General features: G+C 42.8%; 1 protein-coding gene across 1 annotated transcript in view; it reads right to left on the bottom strand.

The window, feature by feature from the left end:
• Positions 1 to 4,423: 4,423 nt before the first annotated feature.
• Positions 4,424 to 23,221, bottom strand: part of ANKDD1B (ankyrin repeat and death domain containing 1B) — a 62,499-nt gene continuing 43,701 nt past the window's right edge. The window contains exons 12-15 of the mRNA XM_056540331.1: positions 22,727 to 22,822; positions 21,085 to 21,277; positions 18,830 to 18,961; positions 4,424 to 5,218 (exon numbers count right to left, since the gene is read on the bottom strand). Coding sequence (XP_056396306.1) covers positions 5,160 to 5,218; positions 18,830 to 18,961; positions 21,085 to 21,277; positions 22,727 to 22,822 — 480 coding nt within the window. The 3' untranslated portion in view covers positions 4,424 to 5,159. The remainder of the gene's footprint in view (positions 5,219 to 18,829; positions 18,962 to 21,084; positions 21,278 to 22,726; positions 22,823 to 23,221) is intronic.

The following is a 23,221-nucleotide window of genomic DNA, read 5'->3' as shown; positions in this document are numbered from 1 at the left end:
ACCTGCTTTCATCTGTGAAGAGCACAGGGCGCCAGTGGCGAATTTGCCAATCTCTGTGTTCTCTGGCAAATGCCAAACGTCCTGCACGGTGTTGGGCTGTAAGCACAACTCTCACCTATGGACCTCGGGCCCTTATACCACCCTCAAGGAGTCTGTTTCTGACCGTTTGAGTGGACACATACACATTTGTGGCCTGCTGGAGGTCATTTTGCAGGGCTCTGTCAGTGCTCCTCCTGCTCCTTCTTGCACAAAGGCAGAGGTAGCGGTCCTGCTGTTGGGTTGTTCCCCTCCTACGGTCTCCTCCACGTCTCGTAATGTACTGGCCTGTCTTCTGGTAGCGCCTCCATGCTCTGGACACTACGCTCACAGACACAGCAAACCTTCTTGCCACAGCTTGCATTGATGTGCCATCCTGGATGAGCTGCACTACCTGAGCCACTTGTGCGGGTTGTAGACTCTGTCTCATGCTACCACTAGAGTGAAAGCACCGCCAGCATTCAAAAGTGACCAAAACATCAGCCAGGAAGCATAGGAACTGAGAAGTGGTCTGTGGTCACCACCTGCAGAACCACTCCTTTATCGGGGGGTGTCTTGCTAAGTGCCTACAATTTCCACCTGTTGTCTGTTCCATTTGCACAACAGCATGTGAAATTGATTATCAATCAGTGTTGCTTACTGAGTGGACTGTGATTTCACAGAAGTCTGATTGCCTTATTTTGTGTGTTAAGTGTGTTATTTACTTTTTTTTTGAGCAGTGTATTATGTGGCCTGGATTTGTTGCCTGCTTTGCCATCTAATCAAGTGACTACTTTTGCAGCCGCTTTCTGTTGAATGGTGTGTTCACACTACGGAATTCTCGCGGAATTCCACGAGCGGAACTCTGCGGTGTGAACTTAACATTAGTGTGAATGGGTCTCCGCGAGACCCATTCACACTGCGGAATTTCGAAGGCAGACAATTCCGCCGCTGAAATTGTTCCACGCAAAGAAAGAACAGCGGATTCCGCGAGCACTGCATAGCTGTCAATGGTGACGGCTCAGTGCCCCGCGGCCCTAGCGCCGAATTACCCACCAGCGGCGGCCGCCAGGCGGAATCTCCGTTCGCGGAATTCAGCCGCAAGAATTCCGTAGTGTGAACGGGGCCAAAGGAACCTTGTTTAAACTCCTTTTGTGCAATTGGCCCTAAAAGCCAAACACACTTTTTTTTTAAGCCAAACCAGAAATAAAGTTACATGTCAAAAGTTTTGATCGGTGGGTTCGCACCCCGATCGCTAGAGAAAAACACGGCTGACTGAGACAATCCCAACACTTACATTGTAAGTTTGTCTTTCTTAGTTCTAGCTCAGGGTCTAGCCACTCAGACCCTGACTGATTAAAACTTGTATTTTTTTCTTTGTGACAGTGCCCATTTAAATTCAAAAGAATAGTATAAAAAGTAATCTCCGAAAACTGCAATTCTGAACCAGGCCTAAGGTTCTGATACTGTATATGTGTCATGCATTGCACTCATAACAGAGGACACAACACAGTGATAAATCAGGTATTAATCGGTGAGCTGATTTTGATGGTTGTAAAGTATTTTCCTTATGAAAAAGATAGATGAATATACATAAACAACCACAAACTTTCTTTTATTAAAGTGCATTATTTAAAATAACAACAAAAACAATATTTGTTGAGGAAAAAAAAAAAACTTTCAAAGGGGTTGTCTGGGAAGCAGAAAAATGTTTTACCTGTTCTGCCCCCTCGGTGTGTGGAAAAATACCCATGTAGATAAAAGGGTTAGGTGCCAGCCGCAAGCATCACTTTGAGCAAAACCAAGCCCACATGCAATAACCAATAGGATAATTGACATCACGTGTGGTCATGGATTACTCCTGTATGCAATGATCGCAATTGTACCCATCTTATTTTGGAAGGTATGCTTTGAGTTGTGTTGAGGGCAGTGGGGGGGATCCAGGGGGGGGGGGCAACGGGGCAATTGCCCCCCCCCCCCCCCCCCCGAGATTGCTGACCCCCCGCCCCCTAGAATGGTGGAGCCGAAGCTGTAAGCTCCCGCTCCACCATTCACTAACCTTGGCAGTCACACGCTGTGAGTACACAGCGTGTGAGCTGCGGGGACGCGATCCACTGCAGGCCGGCGCGATGACGTCACATCATCGTGCCGGCGCCCGGAAATCCCGTCCCCGCGGCGCCGAGTATGCTCAGGGCCCAGGGGATTTGGGGGACGGAATATGTGCCACTGTTAAGGGCACTATATTGTACGGGAGAGGGGGGGGGGAAGGGAATTTTTAATGTGAGGGGCTGCAGGGCAAAGCAATGGGGGCACTATATGTGAAGAGCACATGACAGAGGGGCCCCCTGTGCTGTGCCCCTCACATATAATGCCCCCTGTGCCCGTCACATATAATACCCCCTGTGCTGTGCCCCTCACATATAATGCCCCCTGTGCTGTGCCCACACATATAACTCCCCCTGTGCTGTGCCCCACACATAATGTCCCCTGTGCTGTTCCCCTCACATATAATGCCCGTGCTGTGCCCCACACATATAATGCCCCTTGTTCTGTGCCCATCACATATAATGCCCCCTGTGCTGTGCCCCACACATATAATGCCCCCTGTGCTGTGCCCCTCACAAATAGTGCCCCCATCATGCACCCCTCATATATAATGCCCCCATCCTGTGCCCCTAATATATTATGCCCCCATCCTGTGCCCCTCATATATAATGTGCCATCATGCGCCCCTCACATATAATGCCCCCTGTCCTGTGCCCATCACATATAATGCTCCTGTCATGTGCCCCAAACATATAATGCCCCCTGTGCTGTGCCCCTCACATATAATGCCCCCTGACTGGACAGGGGGAATTATATGTGAGGGGCGCATGATGGGGGCATTATATGTGAGGGGCAAAGAAAGGGGCATTATATGTGAAGGGCACAGCACGGGGCATTATATGTGAGGGGTGCATGATGGGGGCATTATATGTGAGGGGCAAAGAACGGGGGCATTACATGTGAGGGGCAAAGAACGGGGGCATTATGTGTGAAGGGCACAGCACAGGGGGCATTATATGTGTGGGGCATATGACAGGAGCATTATATGTGAGGGGCACAGCATGGGGGGCATTATATGTGAGGGGCACAGCACAAGGGGCATTATATGTGAGGGGAACAGCACAGGGGACATTATATGTGAGGGGCACAGCACGGGGGGAATTATATGTGAAGGGCACAGGGGGCAATATATGTTAGGGGCACAGGGCATTATTATGTGGGGGGAACAGGACGGGTCACAATTATTATATGTAGGGGCACAAGATGGGGCATTATTACTATATGTGAAGGCACAGAGTGTTCTGCATTTCAGAAGTATATTGTAGATTATGAGGAATTTCTGGGGTGGTACGTTTTTTTTATGGGCCACAATACATTTGGGTATTTTATTCAGAGGGTGCACTGCTCAGCAAGTTATATTCAGAGAGTGCAGTGTGTGGTAGTATTACATTTAGAGGGCACAGTGTGTGGTAGTATTATATTCAGAGAGTGCAGAGTGTGGTAGTATTATATTCAGAGAGTGCAGTGTTTGGTAGTATTAAATTTAGAGGGCACAGTGTGTGGTAGTATTATATTCAGAGAGTGCAGTGTGTGGTAGTATTATATTCAGAGAGTGCAATGTTTGCTAGTATTAAATTTAGAGGGCACAGTGTGTGGTAGTGTTATATTCAGAGGGCACAGTGTTTGGTAGTATTATATTTAGATGGCGCAGTGTGTGGTAGTATTATATTCAGAGGGTATGGTGTGTGGCGGTATTATATTCAGAGGGTGCAGTGTATGATAGTATTATATTCAGAGGGTACGGTGTGTGGCGGTATTATATTCAGAGGGTACAGTGTGTTGTTTATTCAGGGGGTACAGTGTGTCAGATTTATATTCAGAAGGTATGTGCCAGTATTATATTCGAAGAATACAGTGTCTGGCAGTATTATAATAATTATTGTTTTCATATAGAGGATCAGAATCCGCTGACATAGTGAGGAAACGTCTGGGCATCAAGTTCTGCAGAGAGAACATTTAGCTGGAACAAGTCCCGGTGGTATGTACATCTGAATTAGATAAGGAAAGACTATAGAGAAGACGTCACCTGTAGTCACTGATATCATTCTGTATCCTCCTGTGTGTGTCCCATCAGAGCTGGAGTCACTGAAGAAGTTCTGCAGTAATGATGGGTGAAACAACAACTCCCAGCATCCCCTCACCACTGCTTAGGTCATACTGGGAGCTGTAGTTTTAAATGGTAAAAACTTCTTTAGCACTTTCCCATTCTGTGGCAATTGGTATATTTGATTATTATTCTGACATATGAGCACGGCCTAAGAGTCTTAAACAAGGTTAGGACTGTATGATACATTTAATAATATTGTAAGTTCCGTAAGCAACACCTTGTTTTCTGTCGGCCAACACAAAATACTCTAATAGTGCCCCTCACGAGACTCGACTCTGGATCCGCCCCTGGCTGAGGGCGTAAGGAAGCATAGGGAGAAGAGCAGGTAAAACTTTATGTGCCTTCACCTCCTGGCAAGCAGCAGACTGTATACAACAGGCCTAATCATACAACTTCCTTGACATCTAAGTTTAATTTCACATCGACGTTGTCTTCTGTCCCTTTCATTGTCCGTTCGGCTCTTTTTTTCCTTCTTGAGCAGAATAGACTGAAACCGGTCGGACACAACGGACTCTGCTGGGTCCTGGTGGACTTTATTCACTTGAATAGGGTCCATCGGGGATGGGGTAGTTTAGCCGAGAAAAAAAAAATAGTGCATGCACTATTTTTTTCTCCGCTAAACTCTTGTCATTCTGACGGAATTGCCAGCGAAACTTCAAATAGCGAAGTCCAAGGCCAATGTGAACAAGGCCTAAGACATTCGAATACAAGACTTACGACAATGTACATTATACATTATCAAGATAACAGCTCATATGGATTCTCACATCTAGAAATACAAGCTCACTACAGGACATAGTATTATATACACTGGATAATGTGCAACCTCTTTTATAAGGCATGATGTCCAGTCCTTGGATATAGATGTAAAAAACAAAAATCTAATCTCTGATGACTATTGGTTAGGCTGTAAGTCCATATTTTATACATTTCAGGAAACGGTGCACTTCTTGGGCTGAACGCCGTCACTGCTTTGTACTCTGAAGCTTTCTGTGAAGAAAAAAAGTAAATAAAAGGAGAAAAGTGACGTAGATGTACTGACCATACTCTCTTCCACAGCAAAAGTAGCCTGCTTCCAAAATAGCATGTATCCCCATTATTACTGAAACTTTATTATATCTGGATGCTCATACCCTTACATGTACCCAGCATGAAACAAATTTGGGATTTGATAATGGGTTATCAGTAGCTCCCAAGAGTGGTGGGATGGGAACCAAAGTTCTACTCTGACTTTTTCCTTAGCTTATCCATTCATTCTAACTTAGTGTTTTTACAGTTGATTTTTATAAAATGTTATATGCAAATATCTCAATGGTGTAAAGCCTATATTTCCATACATCACAAGAGAGCCACATGTCTTGATCACAAGTATTCCAGGCATAATCGTGTGAAGTGTTGCCCACAGAGGAAAAAAATGAGGTTGCTGTCTTACAACCAAGTTGCAGTGGAGCTCTAACAAAGTATTGGAACAACAGTGCTATATTACATTTTCCCGTTAATATTATTAGGTACACACAACCGTGGATGGAAGCTAACACTAGCATAAAAAACATTTGGACTCCACCTAGTTGGGCCATACTGCACAGAAACTAGGCTTTTCTTTAGGATGCAGAGGTTTCACTCCTTTTATGACTCCTCTCATAAGGATTTCACAGTGTGCACATACAACTATTAAAACTTAAAGGGGTATTCCAGGAAAAAACTTTTTTATATATATATATATATATATATCAACTGGCTCCAGAAAGTTAAACAGATTTGTAAATTACTTCTATTAAAAAATCTTAATCCTTTCAGTACTTATGAGCTTCTGAAGTTAAGGTTGTTCTTTTCTGTCTAAGTGCTCTCTGATGACACCTGTCTCGGGAAATGCCCAGTTTAGAAGCAAATCCCAATAGCAAATCTCTTCTAAACTGGGCGTTTCCCGAGACAGGTGTCATCAGAGAGCACTTAGAAATAATTTTAATATTATCTATCTAACAATTTTTATATCTATTATATGTTTTACGTTTTATTAATAATTGTGAACTGTCTATTCTATTTTTCACACAAGGGCCCTGTGTGAAGATAGTGTATTAGATATTGTTAATTTTAATAAAGTAAAGAATATATATTACAATTGAAGCATGGTTTTCAATAATTTAATTATTTTTCATATTTAAAAAAAAATCCTGCACACTTTCCTTGAGGTCGGGCAAACTAGATTTATTTGTATTTATATTGTTTACACCTTGGGTATAGGTGTATGCCCATCAGACCTCTGTCAGTGTAAAAATTGTGAGCTGCACCATTTCTTTTTTTCTCATTTAGTATTAATTTACAAATCTGGAGCCAGTTGATATATATATAAAAAGTTTTTCCCTGGAATACCCCTTTAACTTTTAATGACTTGTTGATAAAACACTATATTAAAGAAAACAACAATAATGTGACCTGAAGCCTTCCTTCGCAAATCAACCCCAAAAACACAAGTCATATCGTGGACCTCTGATAAAATAGAGGAGCCAATAGTAAGATACCCTGGTCCCAACGCGTTTCATCCACACTATGCTATGCGGGATCCTCAGGGGACATAAATCCGGGGATAAGAACAATATTGCATTAACCTCCCTGGCGGTATGATTCTGTCTGGAAATTTGTACGAAAAGCGGTACAATTTTTTGCATTGAATTTCACATCTCCCCCCCCCCCCCCCCGCCCATTCCACATCTCCCCCTTATCACATTCCCCCTCCCGTGTCACATTCCCCCCCCTTATCACATTCTCCTCCCCATTGTCACATTCCCCCCCCCTTATCACATTCTCCTCCCCCTTGTCACATCCCCCCCTCCCTTGTCACATCCCCCCCTTGTCACATTCTCCCCCCTTATCAGATCCCCCCCTCCCTTGTCACATCCCCCCCCCTTGTCACATTCTCCCCCCTCCTTGTCACATTCTTCCCCCCTTGTCACATTTCCCCCTTGTCACATTTCCCCCTTGTTACATTCTCCCCCCTTCATGTTACAATCCCCCCCGTCACATCCCCCCCTTGTCACATTCTTCCCCCCTTGTCACATTCTTCCCCCCTTGTCACACCCCCCCCCCCCTTCATGTCACATTCCCCTCCCCCCCTTGTCACATTCCCCCCTCCCCCCTCTGTCACATTCCCCCCTTTGTCACATTCCCCCCTGTCACATTCATCCCCCCTTCTCACCTTATCACCTTGTCTTGTCCTGCAGTAACATACACTAGGTTTGCCGGGCAGATTTCAAACCTAGTGTATTTGCTACAGAACAAGCCCTAGAAGGAAAGGTCCTAGAAGATGAATAGTGAAGAGAGCAGGGACCAGAGCGCACGGAGGGGAACGACATCTGCAGGGACCGGGATTAGGTAAGCAAAAGTTTTTTTTATTTTACTCCTTTTTCCTTTTACACTTAGCTCAGTGTTTTCCTAACAGGGTGCCTCCAGCTGTTGTGAAACTACTACTCCCAGCATGCCCGGACAGCCTTTGGCTGTTCAGGCATGCTGAGAGTTGTAGTTTTGCAACAGCTGGAGGCCCCCTGGTAGGGAAACACTGACTTTTTAGTATTTTTCTTTACCTGCTCTGGCCGGCTCCCGCAACGGGAGCCGACCTGAGCAGATAATCGCATATTTTCCCGGGGGCCGCATCGCAATATCGCATTGCTTTTGCGATATATCGTACAGCCCGGCCGGCAACTCTGGGGTTACCGATCCTGGCAGGGAAAATTAACCCCGAGTCACGCTTGGGATTACTGCTCAGGAGGTTAACAATATGGATACCAGACGTAAAGAAAGAGACATAAAACAGGTATCCACAGCCCCACTGTGATAATGAATCAAAATAAAATCAGATAAAAGGAAACCACGGCTTCAGGTCACATTATTGTTATTTTCTTTAATATCATGTTTTATCAACAAGTCATTAAAAGTTAAGTTTTACAGTGGGGATCAAAAGTTTGGGCACCCCAGGTAAAAAAATGTATTAATGTGCATAAAGAAGCCAAGGAAATATGGAAAAATCTCCAAAAGGCATCAAATTACAGATTAGACATTCTTATAATATGTAAACAAGAGTTAGATTTTATTTCCAACATTTACACTTTCAAAATAACAGAAAACAAAAAAAAATGGTGTCTGCAAAAGTTTGGGCACCCTGCAGAGTTAATATCTTGTACTGCCCCCCTTTGGCAAGTATCACAGCTTGTTAACGCTTTTTGTAGCCAGCCAAGAGTCTTTCAATTCTTGTTTGAGGTATCTTTGCCCATTCTTCCTTACAGAAGTCTTCCAGTTCTTTGAGATTTTTGGGCTGTCTGTCACGCACTGCTTTTTTTCAGATCTATCCATAGATTTTCAATTATGTTGAGGTCAGGAGATTGTGAAGACAACGGCCAAACCTTCAGTTTACGCCTCTTGATGTAATCCCCTGTGGATTTCGAGGTGTGCTTAGGATCATTATCCATTTTTAGAAGCCATCCTCTCTTTAACTTCAGTTTTTTCACACATGGCATCAAGTTAGCATCCAAAATTTGCTGAAATTTTATTGAATCAATTTTTCCTTCTACTTGTGAGATGTTCCCTGTGCCACTGGCTGCAATACAACCCCAAAGCATGATGGATCCTCCCCCATGCTTCCCCTTCTTCTCCAAAATGCTTCCCCTTCTTCTCCAAACGTACCTTTGCTCATTCCGGCCAAAAAGTTCAATTTTAACCTCATTGGTCCACAGAACTCGTTTCCAAAATGCATCATGCTTGTCTATATGTTCATTTGCAAAGTTCAAACACTGTAGAAGAGGTTTTCTTCTGATGACTCTTCCATGAAGACCATATTTGTACAAGTATCTCTTTATTGTGGAATAGTGTACCACAACTCCAGTGTCTGCCAGATCTTTCTGGAGGGATTGTGCAGTCAAGCGTGGGTTTTTAATTGTTTTTCTCACAATTCTGCGAGCTGTTCTGTCTGATATTTTCTTGGTCTTCCAGATCTTGCTTTAACTTCCACTGTTCCCGATGACTGCCATTTCTTAATTACATTCCGAACAGAGGATATTGACATCTGAAAACATTTTGCTATCTTCTTAGAGCCTTCTCCAGCTCAGTTTCAGATTTCTAGACAACTGCTTAGAAGAACCCATGGTGCCGATTGATGGGGCAAGGTCAGATGATTCTGGGCATTTAGAACCTTTGAGATTGACATCACCTGGTCTTCCCAGATGATGATTGAGAACAATCCATGACACTGGCAGGTCTCAGCTTTGCAAAGGGGGCAGTGCATGCTATAAATTCTGCAGGGTGCCCAAACTTTTACAGACGCCATTTTTTTGTTTTCTGTTATTTTGAAAGTGTAAATGATGGAAATAAAATCTAACTTTTGTTGACATATTATAAGAATGTCTAATCTGTAATTTGAAGCCTTTTGGAGATTTTTTCATCTTTCCTTGGCTTCTTTATGCACATTAATACAAATGTTTACCTGGGGTGCCCAAACTTTTGATCCCCACTGTAATAGTTGTTTTGCTACTGTGATATTCTTCTCTCATAAGGCCAAGAAAAAGTTGTTGTGATTGTAGAATACCTTCGTTCAAGCCCAAACCATCCTAGTAGGCTCAAGTCAGCGGCCCCAACATCTCCACTTAATATGCCTGAAGGTCCCCCCCTCCCCCACTCAAGTACTTTCTTTGGGTTAGGCAGATGTCTCATTTTCTTCAAGGTTTGACTAGCTTATGCAGGCAATGCCTGGTGGTGTTGTCAAGTATCCTTCTCTTCCCCAGCCCTACTTCTGAGCATCCATTTTGTTCCAAACTGGAAAAACTTCAAAACCGGGGTGATATGATGGTACTCCAGTCTGTCCTGTATAGGTGGGGTCTATACTTTTTCCATACCACTTTCACCGTGTAACCAACCTTGCAATCTGAGCATTTTCAGGGGTTCTATTCTAACCTCTTCACAGTTCCCAAAAGAATGGTTTAGTAAGAACCATCCCGGATCTCAAGAAGTTAAACCATTTTGCAGTTCTGGAAGGAGTTAATGTGGTTATGTTGCCAGAGAAATGTGACATTTACCACCACTTCCTTATGGCCAACTTCCACCAGCATTTCCTTCAATACAATGTAGGTTCTCTCTACCCTTCCGGTCACCCATTAGTCTCAGAGTCTCCACCCAGGCCCTAGCACACTTTTTGTCTCTTGTATGTTTGGATTTTAGGCATTCCTAAAATATAGTTTGGAGTAAGGCCGCAGTTGCAGGGTGTAACTCTGGCTCAGGCTTTCCCTTTTGAACCTTTGCATGATGCTGTTCTGGAAAGTCATATTTCTTGGTATCATCACCTTCACTTATACAGGGTCCAGTATTGGCCAGCTCGTACAACAATTCCCTTCCCTTGTGATCCACAGAGACAAGGTGGTTTTTCGCTCTATCCCTTCCTTTTTCTCAATGGTCATTTCTGCCTTCCATAACAATGAAGATATAGTCCTCTCTTCCTGCCTTTCTCCCTCTAATCTATAAGAATTTACTGCACTGTCTCAGTGTGGCCCAGACTGCATGCATTTGCCATTCTGTATCTTGGTGCACACCATCACCGAGTAAAACCGGGGTATACGATGGTGCTCCAGTCTATCATGTATAGGTGGGGTCTACACTTTTTCCATACCTAGTTTCACCCTTCCAGTGGCAGGGCCTATACACCGGTGCGTTGTCTACCAAATAATTCAACAAGAAAAAGGATTTTATGGTGCATACAAAATTCCCACGTTGACCTTTTTTTTATTTATTTTTATAAATATTAAATATTCTATCATTTGTTATAAAACAAAATTTTTATCACAAATTATTTTAAGCCATATGTTTTTGTTAAAATAATACAAATTACAAACCTAGTTTTCTGGGCCAAAATACAGCCATTTTGAAAATGTTGCTTAGTTTCCAGACAGTTTAGTAGCTATTACTGACATAAAATTAAGTGTCACCTTGTCAGCCAATTATGCGCCAAAATAGGTACTAATTTTGGCACATTTTAAAAAGTAAATGCCTAAAAAAAGTCATTTACAGAGAGCAATTTTACTGTAGCACAAAACCTGACCGAAAATCAGCCACAAAAAAGTTCATAAAAAGGATACAAATGTCCCATATGCAAAAAAAAATACTTAACTTTTTTGTCTGTAAAATGTTAATTTTTTGAGGCTTAAAAATTTTTGAACAAAGGCATAAAGGGTTATTGCTGTAGATGAAACATCTTCAGTCATTGTGAACACCATGAAAAGGTCAAGCACTGACTCATTTGTAGTAAAGAGGAAATAGAGTAACATATCATATTCTGTGCACACTCTTTTCATGTTGAGAAGAAGAATTTAAAGAAATTAAGAGTAAATATTTTCATTGTCTACATTAAAGTCAGTTGCTTCATGTATTATGCTGATAGCTCGTGCTAATGTTCATGGAGGTTTCTAAGTTTCCTTAGCCTTGTTTGAAATTACTTCTGTGTTTTAGAGATTGATTTGCATCCTTAACCACTTAAGGGTGCGTTCCCACAGGGCGTATACGCAGCGTATTCGACGCTGCACAAATTTTACGGCAGCAGCGGGAAATACGCTGTGTATCCCTTGCTCACTATACACACAGGGCTTTCCGGCGGCAGCCCTATGTGTGTAGTGAGTTTTAGAGGCGGAGCCGCGTGCCGGCGTGTCTGTGACACGCGGCTCCGCCTCCAAAACTCACTGCACACATAGGGCTGCCGCCGGAAAGCCCTGTGTGTATAGCGAGCAAGGGATACGCAGCGTATTTCCTGCTGCTGCCATAAATTTTATACGCCCTGTGGGAACGCACCCTTAAGGTGTACTCCGCTGAAAAACATTTGTGTTAAATCAACTGGTGCCAGAAAGTTAAACAGATTTGTAATTTACTTCTATTTAACAATCTTAATACTTCCAGTCCTTATCAGCTGCCGCATACTACAGGGGAAGTTGTATAGTTCTTTTCTGTCTGACCACAGTGCTCTCTGCTGACACCTCTGTCCATGTCAGGAACTGTCCAGAGCAGGAGCAAATCCCCATAGCAAACCTATCCTGCTCTGGACAGTTCCTGACATGGACAGAGGTGTCAGCAGAGAGCACTGTGGTCAGACAAAAAAGAAATTCAAAAAGAAAAGAACTTCCTGTGGAGCATACAGCAGTGAATAAGTACTGGAAAGAGTAAGATTTTTAAATACAAGTAATTTACAAATCTGTATAACTTAATGACACCAGTTGATTTAAAAAAATGTTTTCCAGTGGAGTACCCCTTTAACCCCTTAAGGACCGAGGGTTTTTCCATTTTTGCATTTTCGTTTTTTCCTCCTTGCCTTTAAAAAATCATAACTCTTTAAAATCCATATGATGGCTTATTTTTTGCGCCACCAATTCTACTTTGTAATGACATCAGTCATTTTACCCAAAAATCTACATCGAAACGGAAAAAAAAATCATTGTGAGACAAAATTGAAAAAAAATACGCAGTTTTGTAACTTTTGGGGGCTTCCGTTTCTACGTAGTACATTTTTAGGTAAAAATGACACCTTATTTCTATTCTGTAGGTCCATACGATTAAAATGATACCCTACTTATATAGGTTTGATTTTGTCGGACTTCTGGAAAAAATCATAACTACATGCAGGAAAATTTATACGTTTAAAATTGTCATCTTCTGACCCCTATAACTTTTTTATTTTTCCGTGTATGGGGCGGTATGATAGCTCATTTTTTGCGCCGTGATCTGAAGTTTTTAACGGTACCATTTTTGCATTGATAGGACTTACTGATCGCTTTTTAATTATTTTTTCATGATATTAAAAGTGACCAAAAATGCACTATTTTGGACTTTGGAATTTTTTTGCGCGTACGCCATTGACGGTTTAATTAATGATATATTTTTATAATTCGGACATTTCCGGATGCGTAGATACCATATATGTTTATTTTTATTTTTATTTACACAGTTTTTTTTTTTTTATGGGAAATGGGGGGTGATTCAAACTTTTAATAGGGAAGGGGTTAAATGATCTTTATTCACTTTTTTTTTGCAATGTTATAGCTCCCATAGGGACCTATAACACTGCACACACTGATCTATTACATTGATCACTGGTTTCTCATAGGAAACCAGTGATCAATGATTCTGCCGCTGGATCTCAGGCACTGAGTAGTCATTCGGCGATTGGACAGCGAGGAGGCAGGTAGGGATCCTCCAGCTGTCCTGTAAGCTGTTCGGGATGCCACGATTTTGCCGCGGCTATCCCGAACAGCTCCCTGAGCTAACCAGCATGCTTTCACTTTTACTATAGATGCAGCGTTCAACTTTGAACGCCGCGTCTAAAGGGTTAATAGCGCGCGGCACATTAGCCACGGGTCCCGGCCGTTGTTAGAGGCCGTGGCCCCGCGTTATAGATCGGGAGCGGACACATGACGTACCGGTACGTCATGTGTCCTTAAGGGGTTAAAGACTATCACAACCAGGCGCTGTGGGTGACCCACAACAGTGAACAGGTGAAGTGTTAGTTCCCCTGTATGAGAAAGACAAGGGTTCTAAGAAACGGCAAGAGGCCGCAAATGCTGTGTGTAAACAATGAGTAAAGGTTGCAGGATGCATGTTTCAACTGGCAGGGAAAAGCCCTCTAGTGGTTGGACGGCCTAGGTTTTATTTTGATTCCTGGGTTATGTTTTTGTGTATCCTGCAACCTAATTAATAAAGCTGGCAAGGAGCTGGCATGAAGTAGAAACGTGTCCTGTGGCTGTGTCAAGGACGATCCCACAGCTAACCCCAGAGTGAAATCTCACAAAAGCTATAGGTGAATTTTGGATTTAGAATGTGTGCTCCATTGGGGATGTGGAATATGTAGGCACTATATTAATAAAGGAATTATTATTCAAATAATGTTATAAATTATTAATTGCGTACTCTGTAAAAAATAAACCTTTTCAAGAAAGGCTACATTTCTAATATGAAAGGTGACAGGTCTTGCTGCTAACATTTACTTATTTATGTTCAGGATACTGTACGGGTGAATACACAATATAGTTGACTTTTCATTGGCTTTAGAGGTTATGGAGCCATTAACCCCTTAAGGACATAAGGCGTATCCATACGCCCCCGTTTCCAAGTCCTTAAGGACCGAGGGCGTATGGATACGCCCTGAGCATTTCTGGCCCCCGCCGCTAGCCGGAGGGAAGCCGGGGCCGGATGCCTGCTGAAATCGTTCAGCAGGCATCCCGGCATATCGCCCAGGGGGGTCATTATGCCCCCCCATGTCGCCGATTGCCGCAGATCGCTGGACAATTCAGTCCAGCGATCTGCGCCGGATTCCGGGTCAATCGGGTCTCCAGTGACCCGATGACCCTGAATTACTGGCTGATCGGGGCCGTCAGAGACGGCCCCGAACAGCCAGAGCCAGCAGGGGTGAGGTGGCACTGGTGCCACCTCACGATCGCCCCGATTCGTCGGCCGGATTCCCGGCCGACCAATCAGGGCGCCTGCTGCAGTTGTCACTCCCGCAACCCGCTCCGCCCCTCTTCCGGAGGACGTGAGCGGGTGCGGGAAGACGACTCCCGGTGCTGGGGACCCCGATCCCCGGCGTCCCTGTTGGGATCGGGGCCCCAGGAGCGACGGCGGCGGCGGGACTGACCTGTTCCCTGAGCAGCAGCAGGAGGTGAGTGACAGCCTCCTGCTGTTGCTTAGCAACAGCTCCCAGCATGCAAAAAGGGCATGCTGGGAGCTGTAATTATGCAACAGCAGGAGGCAGACCACCAAAACTCCCAGCATGCCCTTATGGGCATGCTGGGACTTGTAGTTTTGCAACAGCTGGAGGCACATTCTTTCTATGGAAAAGTGTACCTTCAGCTGTTGTATAACTACAACTCCCAGCTTGCACAATCAGCTAAAGTGCATGCTGGGAGTTGTAGTGGTGCATCTGGTGGTTGCATAACTACAACTCCCAGCATGCCCGTTGGCTGTCGGTGACTGCTGAGAGTTGTAGTTTTGCAACAGCTGAAGACACACTGAGTTAAGTAGCAAACCAGTGTGTCTCCAGCTGTTGCATAACTACAATCCCCAGCATCCCCAGCCAACGTAGTATGCCTCCGGCTGTTGCATAACTACAATACCCAGCATGCCCTTCCGCTGTCCGTACATGCTGGGGGTTGTAGCTTTTGCAACAGCTGAAGGCACACTGGTTGCAAAACACTGAGTTTGTTACCAAACTCGGTGTTTCACAACCTGTGTGTCTCCAGCTGTTGCAAAACTACAACTCCCAGCATGCACTGATAGACCGTACATGCTGGGAGTTGTAGTTTTGCAACAGCTGGAGGTATTCCCCCCCCCCCCCCATGTGAACGTACAGGTACACTCACATGGGCGGAGGATTACAGTAAGTATCCGGCTGCAAGTTTGAGCTACGGCAAATTTTCTGCCGCTGCTCAAACTGCCAGCGAGAAACTACTGTGAACCCCCGCCCGTGCGACTGTACCCTAAAAACACTACACTAACACAAAATAAAATAAAAAGTAAAAAACACTACATATACACATTCCCCTACACAGCCCCCCTCCCCAATAAAAATGAAAAACGTCTGGTACGCCACTGTTTCCAAAACGGAGCCTCCAGCGGTTGCAAAACTACAACTCCCAGCAGGCACTGATAGACCGTACATGCTGGGAGTTGTAGTTTTGCAACAGCTGGAGGTATTCCCCCCCCCCCCCCCCCCCCATGTGAATGTACAGGGTACACTCACATGGGCGGAGGATTACAGTAAGTATCCGGCGGCAAGTTTGAGCTGCGGCAAATTTTCTGCTGCAGCTCAAGCTGCCAGCGAGAAACTAATGTGAACCCCCCGCCCGTGTGACTGTACCCTAAAAACACTACACTAACACAAAATAAAAAGTAAAAAAACACTACATATACACATACCCCTACACAGCCCCCCTCCCCAATAAAAATGAAAAACGTCTGGTACGCCACTGTTTCCAGAACGGAGCCTCCAGCTGTTGCAAAACAACTACTCCCAGTATTGCCAGATAGCCACTGACTGTCTAGGCATGCTGGGAGTTTTACAACAGCTGGAGGCACCCTGTTTGGGAATCACTGGCGTAGAATTCCCCTATGTCCACCCCAATGCAAGTCCCTAATTTAGGCCTCAAATGCGCATGGCGCTCTCACTTTGGAGCCCTGTCGTATTTCAAGGCAACAGTTTAGGGTCACATATGGGGTATCGGCCTACTCGGGAGAAATAGGGCTTCAAATTTTAGGGGGTATTTTCTGCTATTACCCTTTTGTAAAATTTTGGGAAAACAAGCATTTTAGGTAAAAAAAAAATTTTTTTTTTTACATATACAAAAGTCATGAAACACCTGTGGGGTAAAAAGGTTCACTTAACCCCTTGTTACGTTCCCCGAGGGGTCTAGTTTCCAAAATGGTATGTCATGTGTTTTTTTTTTTTTTTTTTGCTGTCCTGGCACCATAGGGGCTTCCTAAATGCGGCATGCCCCCAGAACAAAATTTGCTTTCAAAAAGCCAAATGTGACTCCTTCTCTTCTGAGACCTGTAGTGCGCCAGCAGAGCACTTTTCACCCCCATATGGGGTGTTTTCTGAATCGGGAGAAATTGGGCTTCAAATTTTGGGGGGTATTTTCTGCTATTACCCTTTTTAAAAATGTAAAAATTTTGGGAAACCAAGCATATTGGGTAAAAAAAAATATTTTTTTTTTACATATGCAAAAGTCGTGAAACACCTGTAGGGTATTAAGGTTCACATTACCCCTTGTTACGTTCCCCGAGGGGTCTAGTTTCCAAAATGGTATGCCATGTGTTTTTTTTTTTTTGCTGTTCTGGCACCATAGGGGCTTCCTAAATGCGGCATGCCCCCAGAGCAAAATTTGCTTTCAAAAAGCCAAATGTGACTCCTTCTCTTCTGAGACCTGTAGTGCGCCAACAGAGCACTTTTCACCCCCATATGGGGTGTTTTCTGAATCGGGAGAAATTGGGCTTCAAATTTTGGGGGGTATTTTCTGCTATTACCCTTTTTAAAAATGTAAAATTTTTGGGAAACCAAGCATTTTAGGTAAAAATTTTTTTTATTTTTTTTACATATGCAAAAGTCGTGAAACACCTGTAGGGTATTAAGGTTCACTTTACCCCTTGTTACGTTCCCTGAGGGGTCTAGTTTCCAAAATGTTATGCCATGGTTTTTTTTTTTGCTGTCCTGGCACCATAGGGGCTTCCTAAAGTTGACATGCCCCCCAAAAACCATTTGTCGCTCCTTCCCTTCTGAGCCCTCTACTGCGCCCACTGAACAATTAACATAGACATATGAGGTATGTGCTTACTTGAGAGAAATTGGGTTTCAAATACAAGTAAAAATTTTCTCCTTTTTACCCCTTGCAAAAATTCAAAAATTGGGTCTACAAGAACATGCGAATGTAAAAAATGAAGATTTTGAATTTTCTCCTTCACTTTGCTGCTATTCCTGTGAAACACCTAAAGGGTTAATACACTTACTGAATGTCATTTTGAATACTTTGGGGGGTGCAGTTTTTATAATGGGGTCTTTTATGGGGTATTTCTAATATGAAGACCCTTCAAATCCACTTCAAACCTGAACTGGTCCCTGAAAAATAGGGAGTTTGAAAATTTTGTGAAAAATTTGAAAATTGCTGCTGAACTTTGAAGCCCTCTGGTGTCTTCCAAAAGTAAAAACTCATAAATTTTATGATGCAAACATAAAGTAGACATGTTGTATATGTGAACCCAAAAAAAAATTATTTTGAATATCCATTTTCCTTACAAGCAGAGAGCTTCAAAGTTAGAAAAATGCTAAATTTTCATTTTCTTCATCAAATTTTGGGATTTTTCACCAAGAAAGGATGCAAGATACCACAAAATTTTACCACTAAGTTAAAGTAGAATATGTCACGAAAAAACAATCTCGGAATCAGAATGATAACTAAAAGCATTCCAGAGTTATTAATGTTTAAAGTGACAGTGGTCAGAATTGCAAAAAATGCTCTGGTCCTTAAGGTGAAAAAGGGCTCGGTCCTTAAGGGGTTAAAGGAGTACTCCCATGGAAAACCTTTTATTTTTAAATCAACTGGTGCCAGAAAGTTAAACAGATTTGTAAATTACTTCTATTAAAAAATCTTAATCCTTCCAGTGCTTTTTAGTGGCTGTATACTACAGAGGAAATGCATTTCTATTAAGTCATGACCACAGTGCTCTCTGCTGACCTCTGCTGTCCATTTTAGGAAATGTCCAGAGCAGCATATGTTTGCTATGGGGATTTTCTCCTGCTCTGGACAGTTCATAAAATGGTGAGCAGAGGTCAGCAGAGAGCACTGTGGTCGTGACATAACAGAAATCCAAAAAGAACAGCATTTCCCCTGTAGTATACAGCCCCTAAAAAGTACTGGAAGCATTAAACATTTTTTATAGAAGTAATTTACAAATCTGTTTAACTTTCTGGCACCAGTTGATTTAAAAACAAAAGTTTTCCATGGGAGTACCCCTTTAACTGTAAACCTACAGAACTGAAGGGGAGAGGGGAAGTGGAATGTATATATAGAGAGAGAAGTGGGAATATGTATTTACCTGCCAGCTGGAGGTGCCCTATGGCCACCAGATCCTCATATAAAGACTTTATTGGATTTAGTTTTTTAAGTAAGATTCCGTGTAGCCATATAAGTAACATCCGGTGACCATGCTCCCTGTAGCTGAATTTACCTGTTAATGGAGGAAAAGGGAAATATTGATGATATCAATGTAGACAATTACAATGTTTCTCTGTGAGTTATTCGTAGCCCTGTACATTGCAGATTAAAATTAAAGGCACCGGTTTATATGGGGGAGATTTATTAAAACCTGTGTAGAGTGAGAGAGTGGCGCACTAGACTAATAACCAATCTCGTGTCATATGCTGTATATAGTAATTAGCATAATGTACCATACCACAGGGTCAGTATTACCTCTATAGATCTATATGTCTCTATTATATAACTTTCAAAATTATACACATATCATAAGTATCCAGAGGAACACCCATTCTACAGATTTACCACTAGCAGCCCCAAATAAAAATATAGTAGAGTTTAGATATGTCCAGATACGGACAATCTCTGCAGCCTGTGAGTAAAATAGAGGAGCCCCAGCAAGTCTATGGAACTTTCTGTACATCACGCGATTGTGTTACCTTAGGCTGCCATGGTTTTTAGTGCGGCAATAAAAGTGATACTGCTAAATGCAGGTTTATACAAAAAAATGAATGAGGATTTACTAAATGACGAGACCACATATAGAAAACTCGCCTCTGATCCCACTATTCAGAATGAAATGAAACGTTTGTTAAATGAAGGACAGGCTACGGGAGTGTTGGGCCAGAGGACAGCTGAGTATCTATATGTGGACCACCCAGTCACCCCGATTTTCTATACATTGCCATACATTCCCATCTTAGAACAAGATGGCATTTTGAAACAAATAGTAAATGAAGGAATAATGTGTGTATCCAAAAATGCCCCTTCCCTGGGCAATCTTCTTTCTCCCAGTGAATTTAACTCATTGCAGCCCACAACATCTCACTGGCTTACCTGTAAAGGTAATTACAAATGTGCCAGAACACGATGTATTAATTTCACATGTATGGTTAGAACTTCCGAATTTAGCTCTTATACTACAGGGAAGAAATATACTCATCAATTGTAATACAAAAGGAGTCGTATATTTAGGAGCTTGCACTACTTGCAGAAAACAATGGGCCTCATTTACTGAGAGTTTCGGGTTTTTACTAGTGGGAAATGTTGTTTCAGACTTGCAGGATTCCTCTCTATTCACTATTGGGAAAAGTCGGGAACATTTTCGGACCAGCTTTTCAGCCATTCATCCACAGGATTTTCTGTGAATTCAATAGTAAATCGGTTGGGTTGTGAAACCACGCCCCTTTTTCTGGTCGGCCACGTCCCCCTTTGCCACAGACCACGCCCATTTTTCGGCTTTTCACAGTGCAATGTTGGGTTTGTTGTATGTCCCCGGCGCACACTGGCGCAGACATGTCTCAGACACTCTGCGCCAAAATAACACAGACAAAAACTGGTCGGTTTCAGCTTAGTAAATGAGGCCCAATATGTGGGCTATACGGTTAACTCTCTGAAGTCTGGCGCCAAAAGGCATATTTCTGACCTTTCCAACAACGCTGCTGGAGTGTCAGCTCTGACGCAACATTTCAGAGAGCGTCGTGGAGGGTATGGGTATTGAAAATGTTTTTTGTTTGGCTAAAAGGGGAGGCGATTTCCACAGAAAACTTTTGAATAGAGAGAGTTTTTGGATTTTTGTTTTGGGGAGCAGACAGCCAGACGGCCTTAATTTACGTCATGATTTCATGATTGATAATCCTCACATATTGAGTACAGATTTAGATCCACTGTCACCGTCAAGTGTTGGATTTCTCCTTGTCCGTATCCTGCTTCCGTGTGCCCAGACGACTTCTAGGTTAGGGGGTGAGCTGAATTTTCTCTGCTTCACAATAAAAGGGATATGATTCAAATATGAGCCGACCGGAGTCACTATCTGACTCCATCTGTGGCTCATTGAGATGAATGGGGTGCAGCGTAGGTCCGGTGGGGATACAGCAGTAGACGGTTTTTAAATTCTCCTGCTGGATCCAGCTGGATCCCTGAAACATGGTGTGAATGCAGCCTAAATGGAGCGAAAGTGCAGGTACTGTACCTCCGCTCCACTCACTGTCTATGGTAGTGCCGAGTATAGCGCTTAGTAAAAATTGTCTACAAAGATAGTTAGCTATTTACTTGGCTCTTAACATGCTGTTACTTTATAGAATCATCATTCTTTACCCGTCCACTGCGTCTCAATGGCTCTAATCTGCTGTTCTGTGAAATTCCACAACAGCGCCAACCTCTTCCATTCATCAGGCTTCAGCTGCTGATACGCTAAATTCCAGAGAGCCGTGCGGATCTGGCTGGTCTGCGACGAGTGATCTTGTTTAAATGTCACAGGTTCCTCTTGGTTAACATCTTCCTTAAGACTCTAACCAGAGCAATGGAGAGAAATCAGACAACGAGACTTGAAATTCTAAATCGTTGTTTTCCAACTAGGGTGCTTCCAGCTTTTGCAAAACTACAACTCCTAGCATGCCCGGACAGCCAAAGGCTGTCCGAGAATGCTAGAAGTTGTAGTTTTGCAACAGTTGGAGGCACTCTGCTTGAGAAACACTGTTATAAATAACTAAGGAAAGTTATGAAGTCACTCTAGATTAAAAACCTCTAAATAACTTGCCATTCCGGCAACACGTGGGGCTTAGCTTCAGTGTGGGCCGTCCATCCTTATCCATGCTATCAGCGCTGCTTTAACATCTGTTCCTCCACCTGTATCATCAACCTCAGGTATTGGGTATTTTTTTTCATCCTTGTTACGCTGGTGTATATTAACATTTTTTTACTGTGTAGGTCACTCCAGAGACCTTGGGACTATTAATGTTTTTTTTTTTTGTATGTCACGACCAGAGGTATACTGTTTACGAGCATATTGGATATAATTTTGAAAGATGGTCATACAAGTATACTACATGGCATCAGTCAGGTTACCAGTGGAGGTAGGTGCATCTAGGGTGGGTGCCAACTTGAAGGTGTGATTTTCAGCTCCCTCTAGTGGCAGGGCTGCCCAACTAGGGTTTGGGCTTTTTAAGTGTTTTTAAATGTTTGTCCTGGATATTTTGTATCTATTTGTATAATAAAGATCTTGTCATACTACTTTCCATATTGAGTGTGCTATTTGCATTAGAGGTGTTGCTTTTTCTTTTACATACAGTTTTGCTGTAGATGCCTCTTATAGCATTCCTGGAGTACTTTAGGTTTTGTATTTACTCTAGGTTAAAGGGGTACTCTGGAGGAAAACAAATGTTCTTATATCAACTGGTGCCCGAATAATAAACAGATTTGTAAATTACTTCTATTTAAAAATCTTAATCCTTCCAGTACTTATCAGCTGATGTATACTATAGAGGAAGTTGTGTAGTTATTTCCAGTCTGACCACAGTGCTCTTTGCTGCTACCTCTGTCCGTGTCAGGAACTATCCAGAGTAGGAGCAAATCCCTGTAGCAAATCTCTCCTGCATGGACAGTTGCTGACACAGACAGAGATGTCAGCAGAGAGCACTGTGGTCAGACTGGAAAGAACTACACAACTTCCTGTGGAGAATACAGCAGCTGATAAGTGCTGGAAGGGTTAAGATTTTTAAATAGACGTAATTTACAAATCTGTTTAACTTTCTGGCACCAGTTGATTTGAAAAAATTTTTTCCCACTGGAGTACCCCTCAAGAAAGCCATTCCTGGAGGTAGAGTTTCTCCCCTTAGGCCCTGCACTAGACATGAAAGTCCTTCCTGGAGTGTTACTTTTAAAACAAGCCCCCCCCCCCCCCCCCTGCACAACCTCCCATATTAGGGTCAGGTGAGTTTGGATAAGAAACAGATCTTACCTTTTTCCAGATATAATATCTTTCAGCTTTGAGAATCATATCCACAATGAGGGTGTGATTGCTTCTTGCTGCTGCATCCAGTGCTGTTTTACCTTGCTGCAAACCCAGATATAATGTTAAGTGAAAATTTTTGCAAAAATATTTATAAAATTAATAAATGTTAGACTTGAAACCCCTCCCCCCTTTCTATTAAAAAAAAAGGTTCTGTGCCAGCTGAGGTGTGATATAAAAGGAAGAATACCCCTTATTGATAATTATTAAAAATGACTGGGTATTATGCATCGGTGCGGTACAGAATGCCTACTAATATTCCTATTATTTACAGTATAAAAACATTATAAAAAGTAAATGACAAGTTCTCAAGGACTCTGAATTGTATATATATACATATATATATATATATATATATATATATATATATATGTGTGTGTGTGTGTATAGGAAGGTGGAACTGAAGTGAATTGAGAGAAAATGAGAAAAAATGGTGTGGGTATG

The sequence above is a fragment of the Hyla sarda genome, chromosome 1 (assembly GCF_029499605.1).
Source record: "Hyla sarda isolate aHylSar1 chromosome 1, aHylSar1.hap1, whole genome shotgun sequence".
NCBI lineage: Eukaryota > Metazoa > Chordata > Amphibia > Anura > Hylidae > Hyla > Hyla sarda.
The sequence above is the reverse complement of the archived record's forward strand: the minus strand, read 5'-3'. Positions and strand labels throughout refer to the sequence as shown.